This window comes from Phytophthora infestans, genomic scaffold (genome assembly GCF_000142945.1).
Source record: "Phytophthora infestans T30-4 supercont1.27 genomic scaffold, whole genome shotgun sequence".
NCBI classification, from domain to species: domain Eukaryota; phylum Oomycota; class Peronosporomycetes; order Peronosporales; family Peronosporaceae; genus Phytophthora; species Phytophthora infestans.
In genome coordinates this window covers 535,297-558,032 of record NW_003303732.1, presented here as the reverse complement: position 1 = coordinate 558,032, position 22,736 = coordinate 535,297, and the positions used below count along the sequence as shown (strand labels likewise).

The following is a 22,736-nucleotide window of genomic DNA, read 5'->3' as shown; positions in this document are numbered from 1 at the left end:
TGTTAACCTGTTGGTTTGCTGGTAAAAGCCGAAGTGAATAAGATTGATGTTATCGTTCTTCTACTTGTCTTTCCTGTCCTTTGTGCACTACCTGCTCCAACCAACTGTCGCTACCAACCATGTAGGTGTTGTACTATATGGACCAATCACAGGAAGGTTCACTACTGAACCGGTCCAATGGCCCGAACCGAGCATGAGCGGTGCACTGCTCAACAGTCTGCTCTTTGCATTGGAGGTGATATAATTTGAATTGAGCTTGCTCATAGGTGCCTCAATTAGTAGCAGCTCTGGTTTTACCTTTATAAAAACCTGTCGCATCCGGATCACCAACGCCGGATCCCAGCTGCGATCTGGCTTCGTGACTTTGCATTGCAAACTGCAATTCAGCAACAAAGCGAACGAGGAATACGATCCTTGGCCTGGACTTCTTGGCCTATTATAGAGTCCAGACCAAGGATGGCATTCCTCGATTCGCTTTGCCGCCCACAAGTGTTCACATTGGTGAATAAACTCTCAAGCCCCCTGTAGCCCTTCAAAAAGCGAGCATCAAGAATGCGCCTCACTTACGTACTTACACTGGTACTCGCGACCACTCTTTACGCCAGTGGGACTGCGCTTCATGCCACCACGGAAACCACTGCAATGGCCACGAAAAATGTGCTCTCGCCTAATACAGTTGCTCGCGTCCCCACGAGCGAAGAAAGACTGCTGCGGCGTGTCGGCAACGAAAATTACGATGCCGATGAAGAGGGAGGCTTCTTTGGGAAGTTCTTCAGAGATTGAATCCCAGTAAAGGATCAGGAAAAACTACGACACAAAAAACCAAGGAGCAAACACATGCTGAGTTCTTGGAAAAGCTACGACAAAACAACTTTGAGGAATTACTGAAGCGCGGCTAGCTCAAGGGCCATCGGCGGAGGGCAGAAGTATACCCATTGGCATATTACATGCTGGCTAGGGATATCCTGTGAGCTAAAAGGGTGTGGCTCAGCGGCCTCGAATGTGATGCGAGGCCTCCTTAATCATGCTAGCAGGTCCTACTTTCGTCGATTAATACAACACAGGCTGTTGACTGCTTCCTTTCTCCCTTCCTAGGTAGGCATTTTTACAAAGCGATGGTGCAAGCCAGCGATCGGAAAATAAAATAAAAAACTTATATTGCAAAACGTTTTATGGCGTAGCAATAATAATAATTATTACTAGTATATGCTCGATCTCAATCATAAATTATTAAATTGAAAAATATCACAGTAATGTATTGCTGTCTGTATTTGACTTAAACATTGTATGCTTTATAAAATTAGACCTGCAGTTATAATCATTGCATTACGACCAAATTCAATAATTATTTATTAAAGTGGACCTAAACCGGAATAATTGGTTATAAGTTATTTTGCTCCAAATCCTGGTGCAAGTCCGTAGTACTAAGTAATATACGTACATGTCGTGTTCTGTTTTGTAGTGTATTATTTTAAACCAACACGTCGGTACTAACTACGTTTACATTGAATTTGAACAACGACAGAAATACGATGATTTCATTTCAACAGATTTAGGCATGCAAAAAGGCTTTTTATCTTGAGTGGTCACTTATTGGACTAGCGTCAAATTTCAGTGACCGATGTAGTAGCTACTCGTAAACCCTTATTCCTTACTCTCCGTAACTATCGTCTTTTCAATCATACCAACTTGTACGTGGTGAGTACCAGATGAACGACGCACTCAGTGTACCCAGCCAGAACCAAATATTCACAATGAAAAAGCAACTGACGTCCTAATTTAACCGGTTGTCTGGACTGTTCACTCCGTTTAAATTGCACAAGGATGGTTTTAGTTGTTGCGTTCATGACACTTGGTACTACTGACACGTTTTTCCGAACCCAGAAAGCGATCGATTGTGAGTTGTGGCAGCAATTGGGACGACGGCTCATTCAGTGTTCCTTGCCAGGATTCCGATGTTTAGTTGCGTAAGTGGTTGCTCCAATCAGAGTAAGCTCGGTAGCAACAAACAGAGACGCAAAGTCTGGAGCTGAGGCGAAAGCACGTTTTGTTTTATACGCTTGTTGATTTAATTTCCTTAGCTCAGCTTTTAAGTTGAAGGCATTGTATTGAGAGGATTTTTTGTCTAAATAAATAGAACTAGAGAGTGTGGTTATGCTGCTTGAACGGCTCCAGATAAGTCGCCTGAGTGGACAGTCCCTGGCAGAACAAATAGTGCAGAATGACCAGACCGCTACTCTCGTACTGCCGAGAAGATGACAGCGCTTGATGACTGCGACCAAGGGCAGTGGTATAGCTCTTAAATATATATACATGGGCTGCTGTAGCCAGTCTTTCAAATCAATAAGAACTTCAAAAGCGACCGAGCTCTTGGGTTCGCATGTACTAGACAGAGGTTGGAGCAATAGTATCCTTAAATTAGCTAATGCCGTGTTTCAAACTGTGAATTTCCAAAGAAAGCGAAAAAAAACTCGAATGTATTTTCGAAAAAAGTGGGAAATTTAAGAAGAAGGGTTGACAAATCAAACCAGTCGTTCTTAAAACAAACACTTTTCAAAAACGTGTACAGTCGTGCACCTCATATTCGGCGGGGTGGACTATATTATAGAGTCTACGAGCTGCGAATATTTATAGAGGAACAGATGGAATCCAAATGTACTATTTTGTATTACCCTAATTAAGTACAAATCTCAAATTCATCTTCGACACAATACCAGTGTGATTCCAACAGTTTCGTATGGTCAATGTCGATACGTCTTGCCAACCTTCTGAGCACCACTTCATCGCTGTATAAATATTGACGGGGGTATACTTCTCGCCTTTGTAAAACATGTCCAGCTCGGCCTCCTGCTTCTTAGCACGGTAGTGGTCCTTGAGACTTTTAATAATCCCTTGATTCAACGAAGAATAGGCGTACGGGCGACGTGCCATGGCGTTTTGCGACAAAATTTATAATGAGCTGTTTTATGGTGAAGTGATTGAGCTGATACATCGTGGCGGAAGTGCGGCGTTTCATCCCTCCTCGAGGAGGGGTATACCATTGAGGTTATTTGGTCCAAAGGAGATGGGCAACTCATTTGCGCAATGCATGTGGTGCAATCATTAGATTGTGCAGATTATTAAGCCATACCGGGGCCGAAAACGAGGTGCACGACTGTACTAGCGCTAGTCACTGCCAATTTAAAGCGCCTCACGAAGTACGTTATTGTCGTTTAAGTTGCATGTGCTTAAAATGCATAAGAGCTGTAAAGATGCGCGATTTATATCTGCATCACAGCTGTAACGGGGTACGTAGCCCTAAATGTACCCTGGTTACATGAAGTGTGACACGTCATACTTCGGGATATTTGGTACAAAGTACCAAGGTCGTTCAAAGCCAACCATTGAAAGACTTCCAAAAATCGCCCAAGCACGTGGACCAAACCTCTCCCATCTGGTGGACCATGTGCGTACTAAACTGGTACCAAACGTTGGTCAAGCCCCAAATTACGTCTCACCAACCCATACGCTTGGTTCGGACCAAGCAATCTGATTAGAAGGGCTAAACCCAATTTCAGTGTTAAGTACGAAAACCACCATACAAATTCTAATCTAGGTCAAGAGCTGCGTATATTTTGTAGGAGGCGGACCTGGGGCCTCTGATTCTGATCCTTTCAGAGTCTGAAAGGCCCTATCAACACTATGAGCGATGTACGGGAAGGCGAGATCCACCAAGACTTATCTCGGATCCACCCTTACCTGGATTCACTTAAATGGATATGAGATATACTATGTACCAGTGGATCGAGTGTGGATCCTATGAAGGAATGGTGGTAGGTGCCATCCGAAGGTGGATCTAGTAGCCACGGCTAACGAGAAGTCAGGATCCACCGCGAGGTACCCCGGATCCCATACTTCCGGGTTCGGATCCAAGGAGGGAGGATCCCGCATAGAAGGACCTGGATCCAGGGTACAGGGATGAGGGATGCAGTGGATCTGGAACTTTCGTGGGACAATGGAGGTCACAGACGGTTGCAAGATGATGTTGGACGATTGGAGAGCACGGATCCACGGCGAGTGTACAATTACAGTGAAGTGGATCCAAGCGACCTGGATCCGGATGAGTGTACCCATAATAGGGTGACCATGATGATTACGTCATGGATCCGGTGGATCTGAAGATAATACAGCTGGGATGATGGGTCAAGGGAAGAAGGGACATGCAGCCGAGCCTGGTAAGGGATTTAGCAGATGAAAGACATAGAAGGTAGAAATCCAGGCAGGTATAGGCTTAAATATCAATACAGAACCTCATTTGCACCATAACACGCAAGTGCCTTCCTGCCCTCAAGAACCGGAACTACATTGGCCGTACGAGCTCGGAGAAGGTTGGGAATTGCGAATCTAGTGTTGGTAGTGATAACTGGATAATACATTGGCCAGTTCCTACAACCTAGTAAGCTTTCCCATACACGTGCAGATCCGACGGGTTAAGCGAATTTACTACTTGGTCGGTTATACCCTAGAGGCTCTCAGCTCTCAAGACCCCGTCACAGGAGGCGGCAAGTACGACGCAAAGGAACGCAAAGGCAAGGGACACACCCGCAAGGCAACACTACGGCCAGATCCACGATCTAGGCCCCGGATCCATAAGCTCGAATATTCGCTTAGGATTCGGAACAATCCACGGACGCAGAGTGAAGATTTTCCACTGCTGCTCCACCCCATCCCCACGTCTCGCCAAGCCACTCAAGCTTCACCACCACTTGGACTCTTCGGAAGTTACCGAGAGAGCAAGATCCCGCCCTACCGACGGGTACACAAGGTGAGGAAAGTTCAGCAGAACACGGATCATCGGGGGACCCCCTCCGTTAGTCGGTGTCTGGGTGCAGTTGGTAAGTTGGATCTGGCAATCTCGCAGATTTTGCTGATCCCGCTACACCACAGAGGTGGCCTGGATGCACCTCCATGGTCGTCTTGCCTTCCTCGGCACGGCTATGGACGAAGATGTCGTCGAAGTACGTTTGTACGAAGGCGCGCAATGGCCTGAATAGCTGCGTCACCAGGCGGTTGAATGTCACCGGAGCGTTAGACAAGCCCTCTGGCATGACGAGCCACTCCCAAAGCATGCTGTTTGGAGTGCTCACCGCGTTGAGTGGGATGTCACTCTCCCGCATTAGGATCTGGTAGTATCCGTCTACCAAATCCAGCGCACTGTACAGTAAGCTCCCGGTCATGCTGTTTAGCAACACATCCTTTCGTGGGATTGGTGTTTGGGTCGGCACCGTCGCGTTGTTCAGCTTGTTACAAGCATGAGCTAGACGCCGCTTTCCGATTGACTTCCGAACGCAGAAAGTCGGCGTCGAGTGCGGAGATTTCGACTCCCGCACCATGCCTGCCTTCGCTTTCGCGGCGAAGAAGGCATCAATGACCTCGCACTGTTCGCGCGGGAGAGGCCATTGCCTCGTGACACAATACTTTGTGCCGGGTACGAGATCAATCTCATGCCGTACGCCTCGATCCGGTGGGAGTTGGGTCGGTGGGTGTTTGCTCACCACGTCCGCATACTCCGTCACCAAAGGATACACCGGATCCTTGGGGTTCTTAAGGATCTCAGAACCCACGCGCATCTGACGCTGCTTGTTTAGGTCTTCCAGGACGTTCTCGTCCAAGACAGAGGAGGAGTTCAGCTCCTCCCGAGTGGTCTCAGGTCTCATGAGCACCATCTCAGCAATCTCTCCAGCTTTGAGGTTGGCCATGAAAGACTCAGCCGTCATTTCCTCAATATTCAGTATCTCTGCAACCTCTGGCAACGGTTCCAAGTGGACACCAGATGCCTTGACGGATAAACCGGTCTCGCCATCGAAGATGTGATAACACTCTTCCCCCGGCCCTAGGAACGCCTTCCTCTTCAGTTACGGTCTGGGCGACCGCGTGTGGCACTCTGTTACCCACACAGGAAGCGTATCCGACGTCTTCCTCTTCAGTTAAGGTCTGGTCGACCGTGTGTGGAACTCTGTTACCCACTTTGAACACACTGATCTCGGTGTTCATGACAGCTGCAGCTGTCTGCGGAACTAAGTTACCCGCTTGTGGACCTAAGTTACCTACTTGGCCAGCGCCGCTTCTGGGCGCTGCCACCATCAAAACATCCTCGGAGTCGTCATATACGTCGACGACTCCCAAGCATCTGCCGGATGCTTTGGTACCCTGGCAACCCTTGCGGGCGCCCCGGGTCCTGACAGAGGTGGGAACATGACTCACCAATGCTCTGTCGGACTGCGCAGGCCGGCTGGCACCGATTGCCTTGCCTCGCCAGTCGATCCAGGGTTCGTGCTTCTCAAGCCAGGGCATGCCCAGGATCATATCATATGGATCCATATTGAGAACAGTGAACTGTTTGAGGCTGTCAAAGTCTTCAAACTTGACAGCCAGATCCACTTGGACTTTGGGGACAGTGACGACCTTCCCGTCGGCCAGTCGCACTGACACCGTCCCGTTGCCCTTGCTTTCTTTCAAATCATCGGACAACTTGTTGCTGTTACGAGCAACCGTCTGGCGGCGTGCGAAATACTTCGACGCCCCAGAATCGATCAAGATTCTAATGGGATGATCGTATCCCCGTACACATCCGTGTACTACGAGCAACCCGCCGCTGCTCTTCGCCGATTCGAGAGTGCGAAGACTCTCAGGGGCTAAGTCCCCGTGGTACGCGCCACCCGCGCACCCATCACAAAGACCTAGTTCTTCCCCAGTAGGGCGCCCCGCCCCTACTGGTTCTCGGCGTTCCCCTGTCCCCGGGATCCTGGCTTCTGCCAGCGACCCTTGAGGACGGGCTTGGGGAAGGACCGTCTGCGGGGTCTTTCCGTGGGACAGTCGCACTTGAAGTGGCCCATCTTCCCACAGCCGAAGCAGCGAATGTCACGCTATTCGGCGGACCCGAGTTCCATGGGAACTGTTCCGTTACGGCTTGTTCGACCGGGAGCCGACAAGGAACTCCCAGGCCACGCTGAGGCCGGCGTACGCGCCTGGCGATGGCTGTACTCTTCTTGAAGAGCCACTTAAATCGCCTCCTCAAGAGTGCTTGACTGCACCCGGAACAGCTGAGTGCGTGCGGGGTCCCCTCGAAGGCCGTCCATGAACACAGTCATCTTGATGTGTTCGTTAAATGAGTTTTCCACTAGGGACGCCGTGAGCTCCCGTATCTCTTGCACGTACTCGTGTAGTTCACGCCTCACTTGTTTACACGAGAGGAAGCGCGAACGCTGGCGGTACTCGTAGTTCGCCGGGAGGAACGCGGCTCGGAGCTGCTCACACAGCTGAGCCCAGGATGTGAAACATCCAGGGGAAGTTGCTTCCCGTGTGTACACCCAACTTTTTGCACGGCCGCTAAGGTTGGAGAGTGCAAAAGCAACACGAAGTTGCTCGGTCGAGATCAGAGCCGCGTCCATCGCGAGCTCTACTTCTCGGACCCAGAAGTGAAGGTTCTCGCCTTCCTTCCTTCATACGGCTTAACCTTCAGCCGTATTGGCTTCGGGTGAGGCGAATTTGCTTCCGCCGCCGGAGCCTGCAGGTTCTCCCGCACATGCGCGATGAGGCCCTGCTCGTACGCGTCAAACGTATTGACGCGCTCGAGCTGCTCGGTCGGTGTTGCCACCACCAGGCTCTGCAGGGCCTTCATCCCGAAGATGCCTGCCATCTTCCGAACCGACTCGAACTGAGAGTCGTTCATATGGGAGAAGTCGCTCCTATCCATGGTAACGAACTTCGGAGAGGGTTAGTTAGTCTATTCGCGGTGGCGTGGATTGACTACTAGTGCTACCAAGTGTGACGGGGTCACACAGCACCTTGCGCTAGAGGAAGTTATCTTCCGAGAGTATACAAACTATCAGTGAACGGCAGCTCACAGGTCCCTTCTTTATTAAAAGAAAGCGAAGTGACCTAATTTAGGTCGAATGTAAACTGAGTATATTTATAGGTAAATAACGCTTGGGTCTAGCTAAAACTATAAGTCACCTATAGAAATGCAATGTCGTTAACCAATGAAAGACTTCCAAAAATCTCCTGAAGCAAGGACCAAACTCAAATTTAGGCTAGACATGATACATCACTTGGGACCGGTTTCGTCCCAGCTTGGTCTAAGATTTGACACCAAAAATGGACCAAGGGCTCGCAACGTTGTACTCTCCGCACAGCAACAGAGGAGGCGCTACGGAAACTGTAGGCGGTGTAGGCGCGACTTCCTTATCAGTTATGGTCTGAGTGACCTTGCGTGGAACTCTGTTACCCACGCTCGGATCACCGAATGTCGGTCTCCTTAAGCAGCTTCGCTGCTTGTGGAGCTTGTTATCCGCAGTGTGGACCTATGCTACCCACCTGGTGAATGCCCTTCAGCACCACCACTGTCGAAGCCCATACGGCGCGACGACCTTCGGTGTTGTGATCGGCTGGTGTGGCAGACCCGCGCACACACCGCGACCAAGTCAGAGGAGTCCGGGCCCTGGATTCCGAGTCGCTGAAGCGACGTCGGCCTGAACAAGGTTCAGACCCGACTTGCGGTGGTTAACGTGACGTTGTACTTCGTTACCCACGTCGTGCTGTCGCTTTGACGACATCAGAGGCACTCGAGACCTCGTGTGGCACTGTGTTACCCACACCGGAAGCATGGTCAATGCCTTCCTCTTCGGTTATAGTCTGGGTGACTGCGTGTGGTACTGTGTTATCCGCATTCAGCGCCTTCCTCTTCAGTTATAGTCTGGGTGATTGTGTGTGGTACTGTGTTACCCACACAGGAAACGTATTCAGTGCCTTCCTCTTCAGTTAGGGTCTGGGCAATCGTGTGGTCCTAAGCTACCCATCCGGCTAGCGCTTAAAGGCATAACCACTGTCGAAGCCCGTACGGCGCGACGACCTTCGGCGTTGGACGCAGCTGGTGTAGGAGGTCCACACGCCGGGCAAAAGACCCATGCCCGTGGCATTGCCGCAGCGGAGCATGGTCTTGCGGTACGCAGAGCTGTCGGCGCGTGGACAGCTCCGTGACGCTTCTGCGTCCTGAAGTTCTGAATAAGACGCCCCAGTCAGGACGGAGGTGGGAACATGACTCACCAGTGCTTCGCCATAGACCTGGACTGGTAGGCCTTCACAGCCTTGCCACACCAAAGTCCGGGTCGTTCCTTATGCCCGGCACATCCATGTTGTTCATGGCGAGAGCTGCGAGTAGCACCGCGGTGCGCGAGTTCATCGAGCCCAAACGCTAAGGTCCGTTTAGGGCCATTAGTACTTCCTTCACCGTACCAAAGGCTAGTCCACCAAGGACCATCCCACGACCGCCACTCTGACATAGAGTGCAGTCGGGTGTCGCTATGCTAAGCGACGTTCCGGCGGCGTATCAGCGGCCTAGAACTCATCAAACATTCTAGGGGTATCGTACCCCGTACATACCAGCAGCCCATCACTGCCCATTCACCGATTTGAGAGAACCACGTCTCTCTGGGCTAAGCCCGTGGTGCGCACAGCCTGCACACCCATCACGAAGGCTTAGCGCTCTTCAGTAGGGCATACTGCCTCTACTGGTGGCCGGGTTATCTTCGTCCACCTGGCCGTGGCCTGCGCCACCTGATCTGGGTCCACGGGCTGTCTTCTTCCCGAGGACTGGCGAGGGACACACACGCTGTTAGTGTCCATGTCCACCGCATCCGTAGCAGCGGACCAAGCTCTCGGCTGAGCTTAAGTCCATGGGTTTAAGCTCGCTGTACGCACCGGTATCAACGGGCTGCGTGACAGCAGGAGCAACAGCGTCATTATTGCGATGATCCGCCTCCCGAGGAACGCCATTCTCATCGTGGCGATGTTCCTCTTACCAGCCTGCTTGTGGCTGTACTTTTCTTGGAGGGTGATTCGAATCCCTTTCTCCATAGTTGTCGCTTACACCCTGAATAACTGGATGCGAGCAGGACCGACCTTCAGGTCGTTTATGAATACTGTTGTCTTGAAGTCTTCAGACAGAGTATTCCCTGCCAGAGATGCTGCGCATCACTTGCACGTACTCCTGCAGCTCACGTTTGCCTTGCTTACACGCGAGAAAGCGTGAGCGCTGGCGGAACTCGCTGTTCTCCGGTAGGAACGCGGCTCGAAGCTTTTCACACAGCTGAGCCCAGAATGCAAAGCATCCGGGAGATGTCGTCTCCCTGGTGTATGCCCAATGCTTGGCACGTCCACCAAGGTTGGACAGGGCAAACACCACCCGAACTGGCTCATCCGAGATGAGACCCGCCTTCATGGCAATCTTCACCTCGCGGGCCCAGAAGGGAAGGCTCTCTCCTTCCTTCCCCTCCAATGCGGTGACCTCCAGCCTTATCGGCTTAGGCCTGGCTGCCTGGGGAGCGCCAACCGAGGCCTCCAAGCTCCCGCGGACATGAGCGATGAGTCCACGCTCGTAGGTCTCAAACGCGGCCACGCGTTCACGTTGCTTGGCAGGCGTCGCCACCGCCAAGCTGCGGAGGACATTTTGTCCAAAAATGCCTCCCATCTTCCGAAATGACTCGTGTTGTGAGTCGTTCAAGCGAGAAAACTCACTTTGGTCCATCGTGGCTCAAACGCTAAGCGCACAGAGGATTCAGGTAGTTCAATCTACCCGCGAAGGTGTAGGATTGACTACGAGTGCTACCAAGTGTGACGGGGTCCCACAGCACCTTGCACAGAGGAAGTGCTTAAGGGTATTTACTACCCGAGTGGATATTAGTCCATGTGTTCCCAGCCTCAAAGGGAACGGTTTCCTACTTAGAAAAGTAGATGTAAGACGGATGTATTTATAAGTAAGATTAGCTTGGGCTCTATACAAACTAGAGGTTACCTCTAGTGGAGCTAAGTAGTCATGCCCTGTCTGGCTCCGAGATCACCTGGTACCGTGTACCAGATGCCCACAAGAGTGACGAGTCACTCTTTATGTAACATGGGGAACACTGGATTGTACCCCATTACAGAGGGCGTGGGCGGATATAAAGCCAGCATATTCCGCAGCACTGCGGCTTCTCCACTGTTGTTATCATTCTGGACTGGAATTTGTAAATTGGTCTTGGTGCCACAGTATACTTCAATCCTACAAAAATATTAATACCAAAGTGTATGTTAATGTCATGTTGTCAACCAATCACATGCTAGATCCTTATGTTGACAAAAGGCAACATATATGTTGACAAAAGGCAACATAAGGACTAAGACTAAAACAAAGGTGAGTCGTAGCTTACGTTTATACCTCAAGCAGTAAGCAGACTTCGCGCACGCAGCAACAAATATCGTTGTCCCACACTTGTACGGTTTATCTTTTGGTTGGATTGCCGAGTTGGATTGTAGCGCGAGCGGGAAGGCAGCGTAGCTTCATCGAAGCTAACAACAGGAGATGCTTGGTGTCCACGTAAAAATGTCCGCTGCAACACATCTAAAATCGGTCTTATTTTCCACGCTCGATCAGTACTGGCTCGAGGCGACTTGCTGTTGGAGAAATGCAGATAGCCCATCACATGAAAGAATTGGTTCTTAGAGATGACGAGATTGAACCGATTTGTGGGTAGAGCTCCAACTTGTTTAGTATTCCAGTGTGCAGCGACCGCCTTCCGTATTGGCATTAGCATACGGGCTATCAGTAACCCCACAACACGTTGAACCTCCCATGGCTCAATATCAGCGGCTCCAGAAAGACGTCGGCGGATATCTCCTAGTTCTTCAGCCTCGCCCCCATTTCGACGCTGCTGGTTGCAAATCGTGCGAGCATGCTGTGGTATCGACTGCGTGTGATACCGATTACTCTCCACGGCAATTTGACTCCACAGTGTTGGAGGCATAAAGTACAAAAGAAGAGCCGGAAGGTCACCCCCATCACACTATCACTTGGTCCGTATGGGCCATCATAAAGGCCGCGATAGCTCGGGTCAGGGTCAGACTTTGTAGGATCTGCAAAAAAAAAAAATGTTAGCTCATATGTTCGACAGCGGTCACACTCAAATGCGCTATGTTGGATATCGCAAGCATAACATACCATACTCCCACCCGTCCGCTCTCATCTTGGAGATCCTCTGCTTGTCCCTCGCCGTCGACAGGCACTCCGATTCCGGGAGACTCACCGTCTCTCCTTCTGCATCTCCATCTGTCAGCTCTCCAATGGCCCAATCTTCTACCCAATCATCATCGTCGTCACCATATTCGGATTCTTGTCCATCTTGGAGGGACGTGTATTCGTCGGAGTTCAAGCCGGTACACTGTGCAGCGCCACTCGCCATCAGATTAGCATCCCCATTTACAATACACTCCATCAAAGGTGCGGGGCTGGGCATTGGGTCGTCACCAAGCGACTCCTCGTCACTCGCACTCTCTTCTTTAAGGACGGCTCAACGATGTTTTCGTGAGCTAGGCTGCATTTGTGCCGGAACCAGAGGTGGTACGGACGCACGCGTCGTAACCTCTGCGTCAGACGCAACAGTAGAAGCCACAATATCAGCAAGCACTTCTGCAGCCTCCTTAGCCTCGTCCGTCGCCCCCGCTGCCTCTTTTGCCTCTGCTTCAGTTTCCTCACACACTGCGTACTCTGCCACTGGGTGTTCGCGACTGTTTTTCACAATTCTCCATAGCAGTTGTAGTGCGCTTGGCACCCTCCTTTCGTACGGCCTTTTTTACAGGCCGGGCGACATCTTCCTTTTGCTCAGCTCGCCGAAAGCGGCGCGCGTGCCGCGAGCTCAGGAATGCTTCTTGGCACAGCCGGCGTTTTTCTTCAGTCAGCTTGTTGCGCGGTTGCTTTCCTGCAGGAGCGACCATATTGATCTCTAGCTATCGTTTTGGCGGATGAGAGCGTTTGATAGCTGTCAGCCACTCCTTCGTGGTGGGTGACCCGATCCCTTCTCTACTGAGTGCAAACCTACACCTGTGCACCGGGCCCTTTTCAGCCAAAGAAAATTTGTACTTAAGTATATGGTGAGAGCGACAGTACTTTCTTACAATTTCCAAGTACAGCAGGCTGGTATGTTGGAGGTCAAACATAAACAAAGATGCGGCAAACAGAATGGATTTGGGTATACTCTGCTTATGTAGTACCGTACAGCATATGGTAACTAAGGGGCTAAGGGTGTGGTTTAAAGCAATACTTAAGTAAGTGAATTCACCTTTGGGCGAAGCGTTGCTTTCATTTGAACGCCTGTCACATCAAACGTTTAGTTAAGCATTTAAACCACAGGTAATTCAATCCGAATTAAATAAATCGCATCTCAGTTCAGCTCCAGTACGTTACAACTTACAAAGCACAAAATTACACGCAATTCATTATTTTTCAAGCATATCTCTTATTCTTTGCAAGGTGTTCTCCACGTCTTATTTTTTTCATCGACGCAGCCTCGTTCACATAAATTTCCACTGGCTCGTCCGTCTGTCGGCAGATCTCAAATCGCTCAGGTGAGAGCTGCTTCTCGTAGCTATAAGATTTAATAAATCTTAGAATCCGAAGCCGCATAAGTCTCACTTGATATAGCATACTGTGCCTAAGCCATGTTGGCTGCTCACAGGATAATACGCTTAAGCTATAACCAACACACCTCAGCTTGAGCCATCAGCTGTCTTGGTTTCTTCAACCATATATTCTTTATCGAAGAAAACGAGATATGGTAGCGCATGTCTTCATGTGGGATTATTGCCGTAGTATTGCATTTAGCAGTTTCCAAGTTAAAGTCGTCGTGCCACTGCGTCAACATAGAAACATGCCGATTTCCCACTCATCTTCCACCCCAATTTGAGATAGAGAACGCGTGAACGCCACCCAATAGTGCTGTGTCAGAACACAAAACATGGGGCAGCACATCAAACCATGGTCAGCACCCCAAAGTGCTGCGGCATCACACAACAAATCGTTGAATTTGATCATTTGTTTAGTTTCTGTCGATCTGCACAAACGGGGATCCCGTCAACTATTTCAACCAATCAAATCTACTTTATGGGACAACCTCATGCGCCACTCACAAAATCAATTTTAACCTACGAGCAGTCGCTGCATTGAACCAGAACCACTTTCATTTTAACCAACGAGCAGTCGCTGCATGGTACCAAAAACCACTTTCATTTTAGCCAGCCAGCACTCACTCACGGCACTAGTCACACGCTCAGATTTGTGGATTGCGAGACGGCGCCCATTTCTCCCAAATCGACGCGAAGAAAAATGCCGAGGCGTATACCTTGGCGAGAGCTTGCATTACACGTCAATGAGGTCGACACGGACGCGCTGCTCGATGGCCTGAAGGCCTTTGACATCAGCAAGAGCAACACTATAGCCTGCAGTATATGCGCAGATTCCGATCACAAAATGCGTTACAGGCTGCTTGAATGCAGCTGCGACGCGTGTACTGAGGCCGGCGAGGCCATCGCGGTGAAGTGTTCTTGGAGGGGGGAGGTGGTGATGTGCATGGAGTCAAAGATTGCATCTATTTACGATTTGGCGATCATCTAACTACGACTGAGCCTCCTAAACCTAAGAAGCTGACCTTGACGCAAAAGAGTTTTTGTCGTGAGATGGCTGACCAGCAACTACGACATATGCGCATTCGGCTTGCACTCTCGCGAAAGTTTGAAACCTCGCTAGAGGACCTGCCGCCACTTACGCCTATTCAGAAATTTGTTAATCACTATTCAAGGACCTTTTTGGAAAATCACGACCGCTTAAAGGAGTTGACGGGTTGGATTCAGTCCCACGCCTTCCACGGATATGAGCAAATGACGCAGCCTTTTACGTTTGGGTGGAGTTACGACTACGATAGAAAACTAGTTGTTGGAAACGGCTCAGACGAGAAGCCATTTATTATCGGCCTTACAACTAAAGACCTGATGCTTCGGATGATGATGCCACCCGACAGTTTCTTGCTGCTTGTCGACGCTACGTATAAAACCAACCACGTGGGCCATCCGGTCATCGTGGTCGGGATATCCGACCGCTCTCGGCGTTTCAACCTAGTTGCACTATTTATCGTCTATTAGGAGAAACAGTACATCTACGAAGCTGCCCTGATGTCCCTTCGTCGGCTCTATTGTTGGATTTCAGGCAAAGATCTCATTGTACAGTACGCGATGGCGGATGGAGATAAAGCTCAATGCAATGCGCTGCATAAAGGTTTTGGGGGTTATCCCCGCTTTCGTTTTCTCATGTGTGTTTTTTTCATGTGATAGAGAAGGTTTAGAGTGCAATAAAGTCATTATCCTCGCTGCTAGCGGCGAAGGTGCTGCGAGATATTTACGATCTACACTTTGCCAGAACTGAAAAAAGCGTATTGGTGCTGCGGGGCGCAATTTTGCTGGAATGGAAAAGTGACCCGAGACTGTTTCTATTTTCAAAGTACATGGGTGCGCAATGGCTGCAAGGGATGTTTAGTACGTGGCAGGCGTACGCTACTCTAACTGGTTTCGCCACCACTAACAACCCCGTAGAAACCTTCAACGCCGTACTCAAAAGGGATTGCACGCTACGTCGTAGGCTGAAAATGGGAACATTGTTGCGCGAGCTTAGCGCGTGTTGCCAAAATCAGTCTTCTAACACTCGAGCATTCGCGTTCGGGGTCATACCTTCCGGCACGCTCACAGGCAGGGTGACGGAGCTGGTGCGAGTAAACATACTGACGACGGTAGAGGACGATACTCCTGATAATGAGCGTGCTGGGCGGCCAGATATCATCCAAGTCAAGGCATCCCTCGCTCCTCGTGCTTCCGTAGCCCCAACCAAGCGACGTGAGGAAGGTATAACTGCTTCAGCTCAGATGGGTGCTGATTTCGCCCGAATGGAGGTGCAGGGCCAGCCTGCAGGTGGATGGCTCGTCGACATTGAGAATAAGACGTGCGGCTGTAACTACTGGTTCGTATTTGGCGCTTGTGCACATGTGGTATACGCGCTGCGTATCACTGAATACGTGGACGGTTGCGGTCGCAGCATTCTCGTCAATAGGAAGAAAAGAAGACGCACCACATTACAAGCACCCGACGGAGGAGGTCGGCTCAGAAATGTGGGTCCGGCTCTGAGCTATGTCTAACCCAGCACTTTCGATTTAGCCGGCAACAGTTCAGGGTTTGGGTAGCTCTCCTTAATAGATGTGGTTCGTTAGCGTGCACGCGCGGGTATAATGCGCCGCAGCTCCGCATCTATCCTTTTGCATGAATTCGTTTAGCTAAGAACATGTTCTTCTACAACTTGGTCTCTGTACGTATTAAATGAGGTGAACTTACACTTCTAAATTTTCCGCACACGCAATCGTCATATTGTTTGGTTCGATACATGATGCGAACGCTGTAGCTTGAATACTCGTCGTCATCTTGGTGCTGGGGCAAGAAAAATGCAAAATGAGACTTGAATGATGTATAAGCACCCAGCGTCTCTAAAAAAAGGAACAATCACTTTTCAAAGCAGAAAACGTATAAAGGAAAACTTGCTTGGCTTTGTACGTGTGCGAGATCATCGTGATCCCTTCTTATTCCCCTAGTTTTCACCATAATCTTCCCAGCATCCGTCGCATGCGCATTTAAATCACCTCTCGTTACCGTAGTTAACTGTAAACTCAGCGCCTGCCTTCACATCCTTAATCATCCGCAAGAAGACCTTCACGTTGCGCCTGCTCTGCATCTAGACGAAGACAGCGTTTGGATCACAAGCATGGCTTATGAACCTAGTGATGGACCCTTTTTTGACGGCCTCTTCGTACACGAATTTCTTTGTCACCGACTTCGTATTGTAGAGAAATTCGCATCCACTATTCTGTTTGAGAGCTTGGTCGGGTTGGCCTGCCACTTTTGCTGGCCACTCGCTGAACTATCCAGTGTACTTGCCTACAATGTCGCCGATGTCGAGAAGGGTGGTGGTGCACACACCCATACCAACTGGGCCGATGTCGAACAGTATCAGCGTATCACGCACAATCGGAGCGTTACTGCAGCGCCCGTTCAGCTTGCAGCAGCTACGAATACAGTAAACGGCAGCTTCTACGTTGTCGCAGCTGCCCCAGAAGCAGCCCCCGACACAGCGGCACTTATGGAAAGAGCCGAGGTCGGTGAAGCGAATCCCATTCGTAGTGCACTCGTCTATAGACTCGATGCCCTCCGGCCAGGGCCGCTCGTGTTGCAACACAAGACCCTGTTCGACTGGTTCCTTGTACACAGGTCGTCAAGCATACAGGTTTGCTAGGCGACTCTTTATGCCAGGTAGCTTTAGAAGATCCTTTATCTTCATAGCTGTAATGGAGTGTGCGTGGTGGATCTGCGTTCCACTCCGCGTTACAGCGCACTTCGACTGATGACAGCGCTTGCAAGAGCGGGGCACGTGCCACGAACCTGAACGCTTTTTCGCCTGATGTCGGATCTTGGCTCTGGCGAGCCGAGGCGGCATTCCAGGGCATTGTGATGCTCCTTTGCGATCCGACGCCTTCTGTAAGGCGTTTCCTGGCATTATTCGCGATGCAGTAGACTCCGCGATGCGTGAGAGTCGTGCTGAGTGAAAAGATTTTGTGGCGGAGAGCTCTCAGTCGTCGGAGCAGGAGTCAGATCACTCGGTGGAGGGAGGTCATGATGACGAGAAGCTCTCTAACATCTTTCACACCGGCTATAGCGCTCCTGCGATGGGTGAGAACGATGTGGGTGCGTCCAAGGAACGTAGTGCGTGTGAGGAAACCGACGACCCGTCATTTTCCGTGGAGTCAGACGACCCGGAGCCAACCGTGGGGGCAACCGCGGGGACTAGATCACGTCCAGCACCGCCCAGGCTGGAGCGCGTGATGTCATCCAGGACCAAGGACCAGCTACCAAGGAACATGTTGCGTGCGAGGAAAACGTCTAAGGACGTCGAGCCCACCGACAAGGCGGTGCTCGAAGCAGAGGTGTACATGCTCAAGATCAACGTGTTTGAGCGAAGCTTGCGCCAAGTTGCATAGGCTGGCTTAAACCGGTTCCCAAAGCGGTCAATGGACAGCTTCAGCATTAGATAGCGTGGAATCACCTCCCCGGTGTCCACTGATATTGGGTATTCAGCGTCGACGTCCTCGTCGATTCGCAGGACGACCGACGTGCGATGCCCGCGGGGATCGCCTGCCACGAAGGCCATCGAGTAGAACTCCACAGTATCGCCAGTATACAGACTGGCGGGATGCAGTTCGGAGGCACTGAGTCCCGGCATGTTCTGTGCGTGTCTGAGTGCGGAGCGCAGCGCGGTGCCGTGTCGTGGAGCCGGCGCCAGGGAATAATGAAATGCTACTATTTGTGTGGCACCAGAAACCACACAACTTAATACATTCGTTTGACTTTCGCTAGACCGCATTGCACGCGGGGGCAGGCACCACCACACGACAGCGAAGGGTTCAGGCTTCTCTGCAGACTGCAGAAGGGCGAGTTGAGCCTGCCCCTTTGCTGCTAGTGTGTAGGCAAATCGCTTTGGAGCAGATATGTACGTGTGATCCTAAAGTTGTCTCTTTGAGATACCCTCAAATGTTCATAGACATAGACATTGACTCTATCCTTGTAGGCGATGCTGACAGCAATCCACCGATGAAAAAGGTCGGTATGCTTCGTCTACATTTACGGGGGTATTCTTGGTGACGATACACTTGATATAGCGAGGCACAAGCTTATATAGAATTGCAATGTAAACTGCAGAGTACTAAGGTATTGTAGTGTAAATTCCGTCGCGGTCTTCGGCTGCAATTCTCAGTGCAAGACCAAAAAATACGGCCGCGAAAATTGCAATGTACTTCTCCGGTCCGAAAAAGAATTAATAGTTAGGTTTTTCTATAAAAACCCTCGCATGTGTGATTGGTCAATGTCCATACTGAGGAGGAGACGATTGGTTAAAATGAGCTCATATGAGGATTTGTATGCACACGGATTGAGAGTCATTGACACGAAAATGGATGCAATTGCTTTTAGTGATATACATGTATCACTAGATTAAGCTTCGTTAGCGCTTTCTCTAGTATATTTTAAAGTTTAGTTCTGATTATTTTTGACGTCAAAGCGAAAAAAACTCCACCCCTCCATAAAGTGATAGTTCAAATGGTCAGGTATTGGAAAAATTGGCAGGAAATTTGTACATTTAAAAAATCGTGCTGACGCTACCTTTCAAACTAGCTCAACCACGCTTCCGTTGGAGCTGTACGGCCGAAGTTATCGCCGATTTAAAGAACTTTTAATTCTAATCACTGACTTATACTGCAAAAAACTTTTCTCGCTAGGTAAATATAAGTGGATGCCCTAAGCCTTTTTCTTAAGTAAGCATTTTGCGCATAGTCACGTTTTTGTTTTCTGAAGTAACCGCAAGGTTCAGCACCTTTCGCACAACGAAACATGACACAAAGCCAGAGTATGTCATTGCGGTCCGCGGCGGCCGAGGCTGGCGAGGGTCTGCGGCTGTCGGCCTCGTACGACATCAAGTCGCGCGCGTCTTCGGCTTCGCTAGTGTCAATCTCCCCGGCTTCAGCCAGCCGGTCGCGCAGCCTGGCCGCGCCATCGTCGCGCCACCGCTCAGTACCACATGACGTACCGTTGCGCTTCCACTGGGCCGGCTATCTACAGAAACGCAGCGATTGGCTTAAGCACTGGGAGACCTACTATTTCGTCTTGCGGGGCCGGTCGCTCTACTGCTATCTGTCCGAGGAGGACGCACGCCGTCAGAATGCCAAGTCCAAAATCAAGAAAGGCAAATTCGGGTTCTCAGACCGTGTCTCTCTCGTTAAGGCCTGGGACGTCGAGGAAGTGCTAGGCGCGGCCATCAGTAGTACATCTGGCCAAGCAGGATCTGCGGCTTCTACACCCGTGGCCGGGGCTGGCCCGTCCGGGGAGACCGGGCCGGACTCTGTAGCTGCGACGAGCTCGTCCTCGGCCAATGACCCAGACTCCGAGTCGGCCTTCAGGTTCACGCTGGCCACGCAGAAGGGCCATCAACTGCACTTCCGCACCAACTCGGAGGCCAGCAAACACACGTGGCTGCAGTTCGTGGCCAACGCTATAGCCGATTATGATCTCTCGGGCCACATGCGGCCGGCCGTACAGCGACTACGCACCAACGTGGAGGATTTCTACCGAGGATACGAGTACTTTTACGCAGCTCTCTGCGCCAGGGTGGCGGCCGACGAACGAGGCGTACAAATGGACGTACCGGCGTCGCCATCGGCAGCAGGGCCGGGTACTCCGGGCGGGGCCACAGAGGAGACGGACAGATCCAGCCTCACGTTGACGTTACCAAGCGGCAAGAAGCCGACGGCCTCGTTCATGTCGGTGGCCCCCAACCAGCCTCTGGCCAAGACGAACGTGCTTCCCCCAATGGACCACGTTCTAGTCCGTTTCTTCTCTCTGTTAAAATCCGACGTGATCCTACGTAGCAATTACCTCCCCATGGTGCCGTTCGAGGGCAAATACCGCGGCTTCGGCGGTATCCTCGAGTATTTCTCACGACTGTCCCAATCTGTGCAAGTGGAACAGTTTATCGTGGAGAGTATTCAGATGGAGGAGGAAGAGGAACAGGACGATAGTCCAGACTTCGAACCGCGTCACCGTCGGAACCGCAACCGGGTCGTAGTCATCTCTGGAACGGAAACGATGCAGGTACGATACAACCAGACCACGTTCATGCAACAATGGACACACAAACTGCACTTCAAGCCGAACGACGGCGGCCGAGTGAGTCGCTGGGAGATTTTCGGCGATGTTGTGGCCTCCAGCGTCGTCTTTAAAGCACCTGGCTGCACGACGAACCTCACGTTGCCGTCTCTGGCCGAGCGTATCCGCGAGTCTGTCGTCGGCGGATACGTGGTTTCTATCAATCTGTACCAGATCACTGATGTCCGGTCGCGCGAGCTGCAAGGCGACGAGTTTTTCGTACGCTGTTCGCTGGATACCAACGAGTTTGAAGGCGTGTGGCACACAGAGGCGCAGTCTCGAGCGGCCCCGCCAGTGGAGTGTCCGGCCGACTCAAGCGAGCTCACACCGTCGTGGTCGTACAGCTACCAACAGGAATTGTTCTTGCAGTTCGATCGCTTGTCACGCGATGACAACACAGTGCTGCTCATTGAATGTTGCCGCAACTCGAACCACGAGGTTGTTGCTCGTACTCACGTGAACCTGGCCAAGTTTCTGAACGGGAGCAGTAGCGGCGGTGGGTTTAGCTCTGGCAGCACGATTTCCAGTCGCCTAATGGGACGACGAAGTCGGAAGAAAACGACGAGTAACGCGTCCAGGGCAGGAGAACTACAGAGCTACGTGCTGTCCAATGACCACCAGAGTTTCTTTGGAAAACTCCAACTAGGTCTCACGATCTCGTCCATGTCGCATCGCTCGATCTCGCAGCGGTCCTCGACCTCGAGTTTCCGAGATAGCTATCGAGACAGCTTTTGCTCCGATGACGGCACTGTGGGAGCGGCGTCTCTGGCGTCGTTCGAGAGCCCGTCGGCCGCACGCACCAGCTTTCGCTCGTTCACGAAGCTCACGCAGCAGTTCGCGCCCTCAGGAGAGGAAGTCATGCACCAGTTTGTGATTAACGGCGTGCGCTATCAATTAGCCGAGAAGTACCGCATGGTCAAGATCGTAGGCAAAGGCACGTACGGCGAGGTGATCGCAGCGAGCGACTTTGTACACGGCGGCACGTTTGCGATCAAGAAGCTGGGCCAGTTCCTGCGGCATCCCAAGGTGGCGCTGCTGGCTCTGCGTGAGATCAAGCTGATGAGCGAGATCGGCACGCACCCGTGCCTTATGGGCTTCCACGAGCTGCAGCGACCTCTGGACTTTGAGCACTTTGAAGACCTGTACATCATCCAGCCGCTTATGGAGACGGACTTGTGTCGTATTATCCACTCGAAGGAGAGTTTGAGCGACGACCAGGTGCAGTATTTCCTCTACCAAATGCTCTGTGGCATCCACTATCTGCACTCCGCCGACGTGTTGCACCGTGATATTAAACCGAGTAACATTCTCGTGAATTCGGATTGTCGGATCAAGATCTGCGACTTCGGATTGGCACGACACGCGAACGACCGAGATCTGGCTGAAGGACTGTCGGAGTATGTGGTGACAAGGTGGTATCGTGCTCCGGAACTGCTACTGGCGAACGCGTACACCAAGGCGATCGACATGTGGTCGATTGGCTGCATCTTCGCTGAGCTCTTGGGACGACGTATCATGTTCCCCGGAACGTCATACGTAGACCAGCTGAAGGTCATTGTGGACATTGTAGGAACGCCGACGACGTTCAGTTTCTGCGATAACCCCGTGGCACGGCGCTATGCTGGAAGACAGTTCTTGCTTCAGAATCCCCATGTACCCAAGGTGGACTGGGCTCAGATCTTTCCGGAAGCTAATCCGGACGGGTTGGATCTGCTAGATCGGTTACTACAGTTTGACCCGGCTAAGCGTATCACGGCCGCCGAGGCGCTGGAACACCCGTACGTGAGTCAGTGGCGAGATCCGCTGCTGGAACAGCCGTGCAATGCCGACGTTGCGACCAAGTTGACGCAGTTCGACTACGCGCAGATGACGTACGATCCGCAAGCACTTAAGGAATTGCTGTACCAAGAGGTCATGAAGGCGCAGCATCCGCCCTCACAACACCAGGAGACCATTGCCGAGTAGACAGGCCTGTACCATGTACATGTAGACCAGCGAGAAACGCTAGGCAGGGAGGACACAGTAACAAAAACAAATCATAAATAGGAAGTAGTAAACACATCGACAATGACTTGCACGATGACAGTTTGGAAGTGCAACTACTG

General features: G+C 51.2%; 2 protein-coding genes across 2 annotated transcripts; both read left to right on the top strand.

The window, feature by feature from the left end:
• Positions 1 to 552: 552 nt before the first annotated feature.
• PITG_22972 (secreted RxLR effector peptide protein, putative) lies at positions 553 to 783 on the top strand (the record flags this gene model as incomplete). The annotated part of the gene is made up of 1 exon (XM_002900065.1): positions 553 to 783. The coding sequence occupies one exon, from the start codon at positions 553 to 555 to the stop codon at positions 781 to 783; it is 231 nt and encodes a 76-aa protein (XP_002900111.1).
• Positions 784 to 19,338: 18,555 nt separating this feature from the next.
• PITG_12699 (serine/threonine protein kinase) lies at positions 19,339 to 22,596 on the top strand (the record flags this gene model as incomplete). The annotated part of the gene is made up of 1 exon (XM_002900064.1): positions 19,339 to 22,596. The coding sequence occupies one exon, from the start codon at positions 19,339 to 19,341 to the stop codon at positions 22,594 to 22,596; it is 3,258 nt and encodes a 1,085-aa protein (XP_002900110.1).
• Between the last annotated feature and the right edge of the window lie 140 nt (positions 22,597 to 22,736).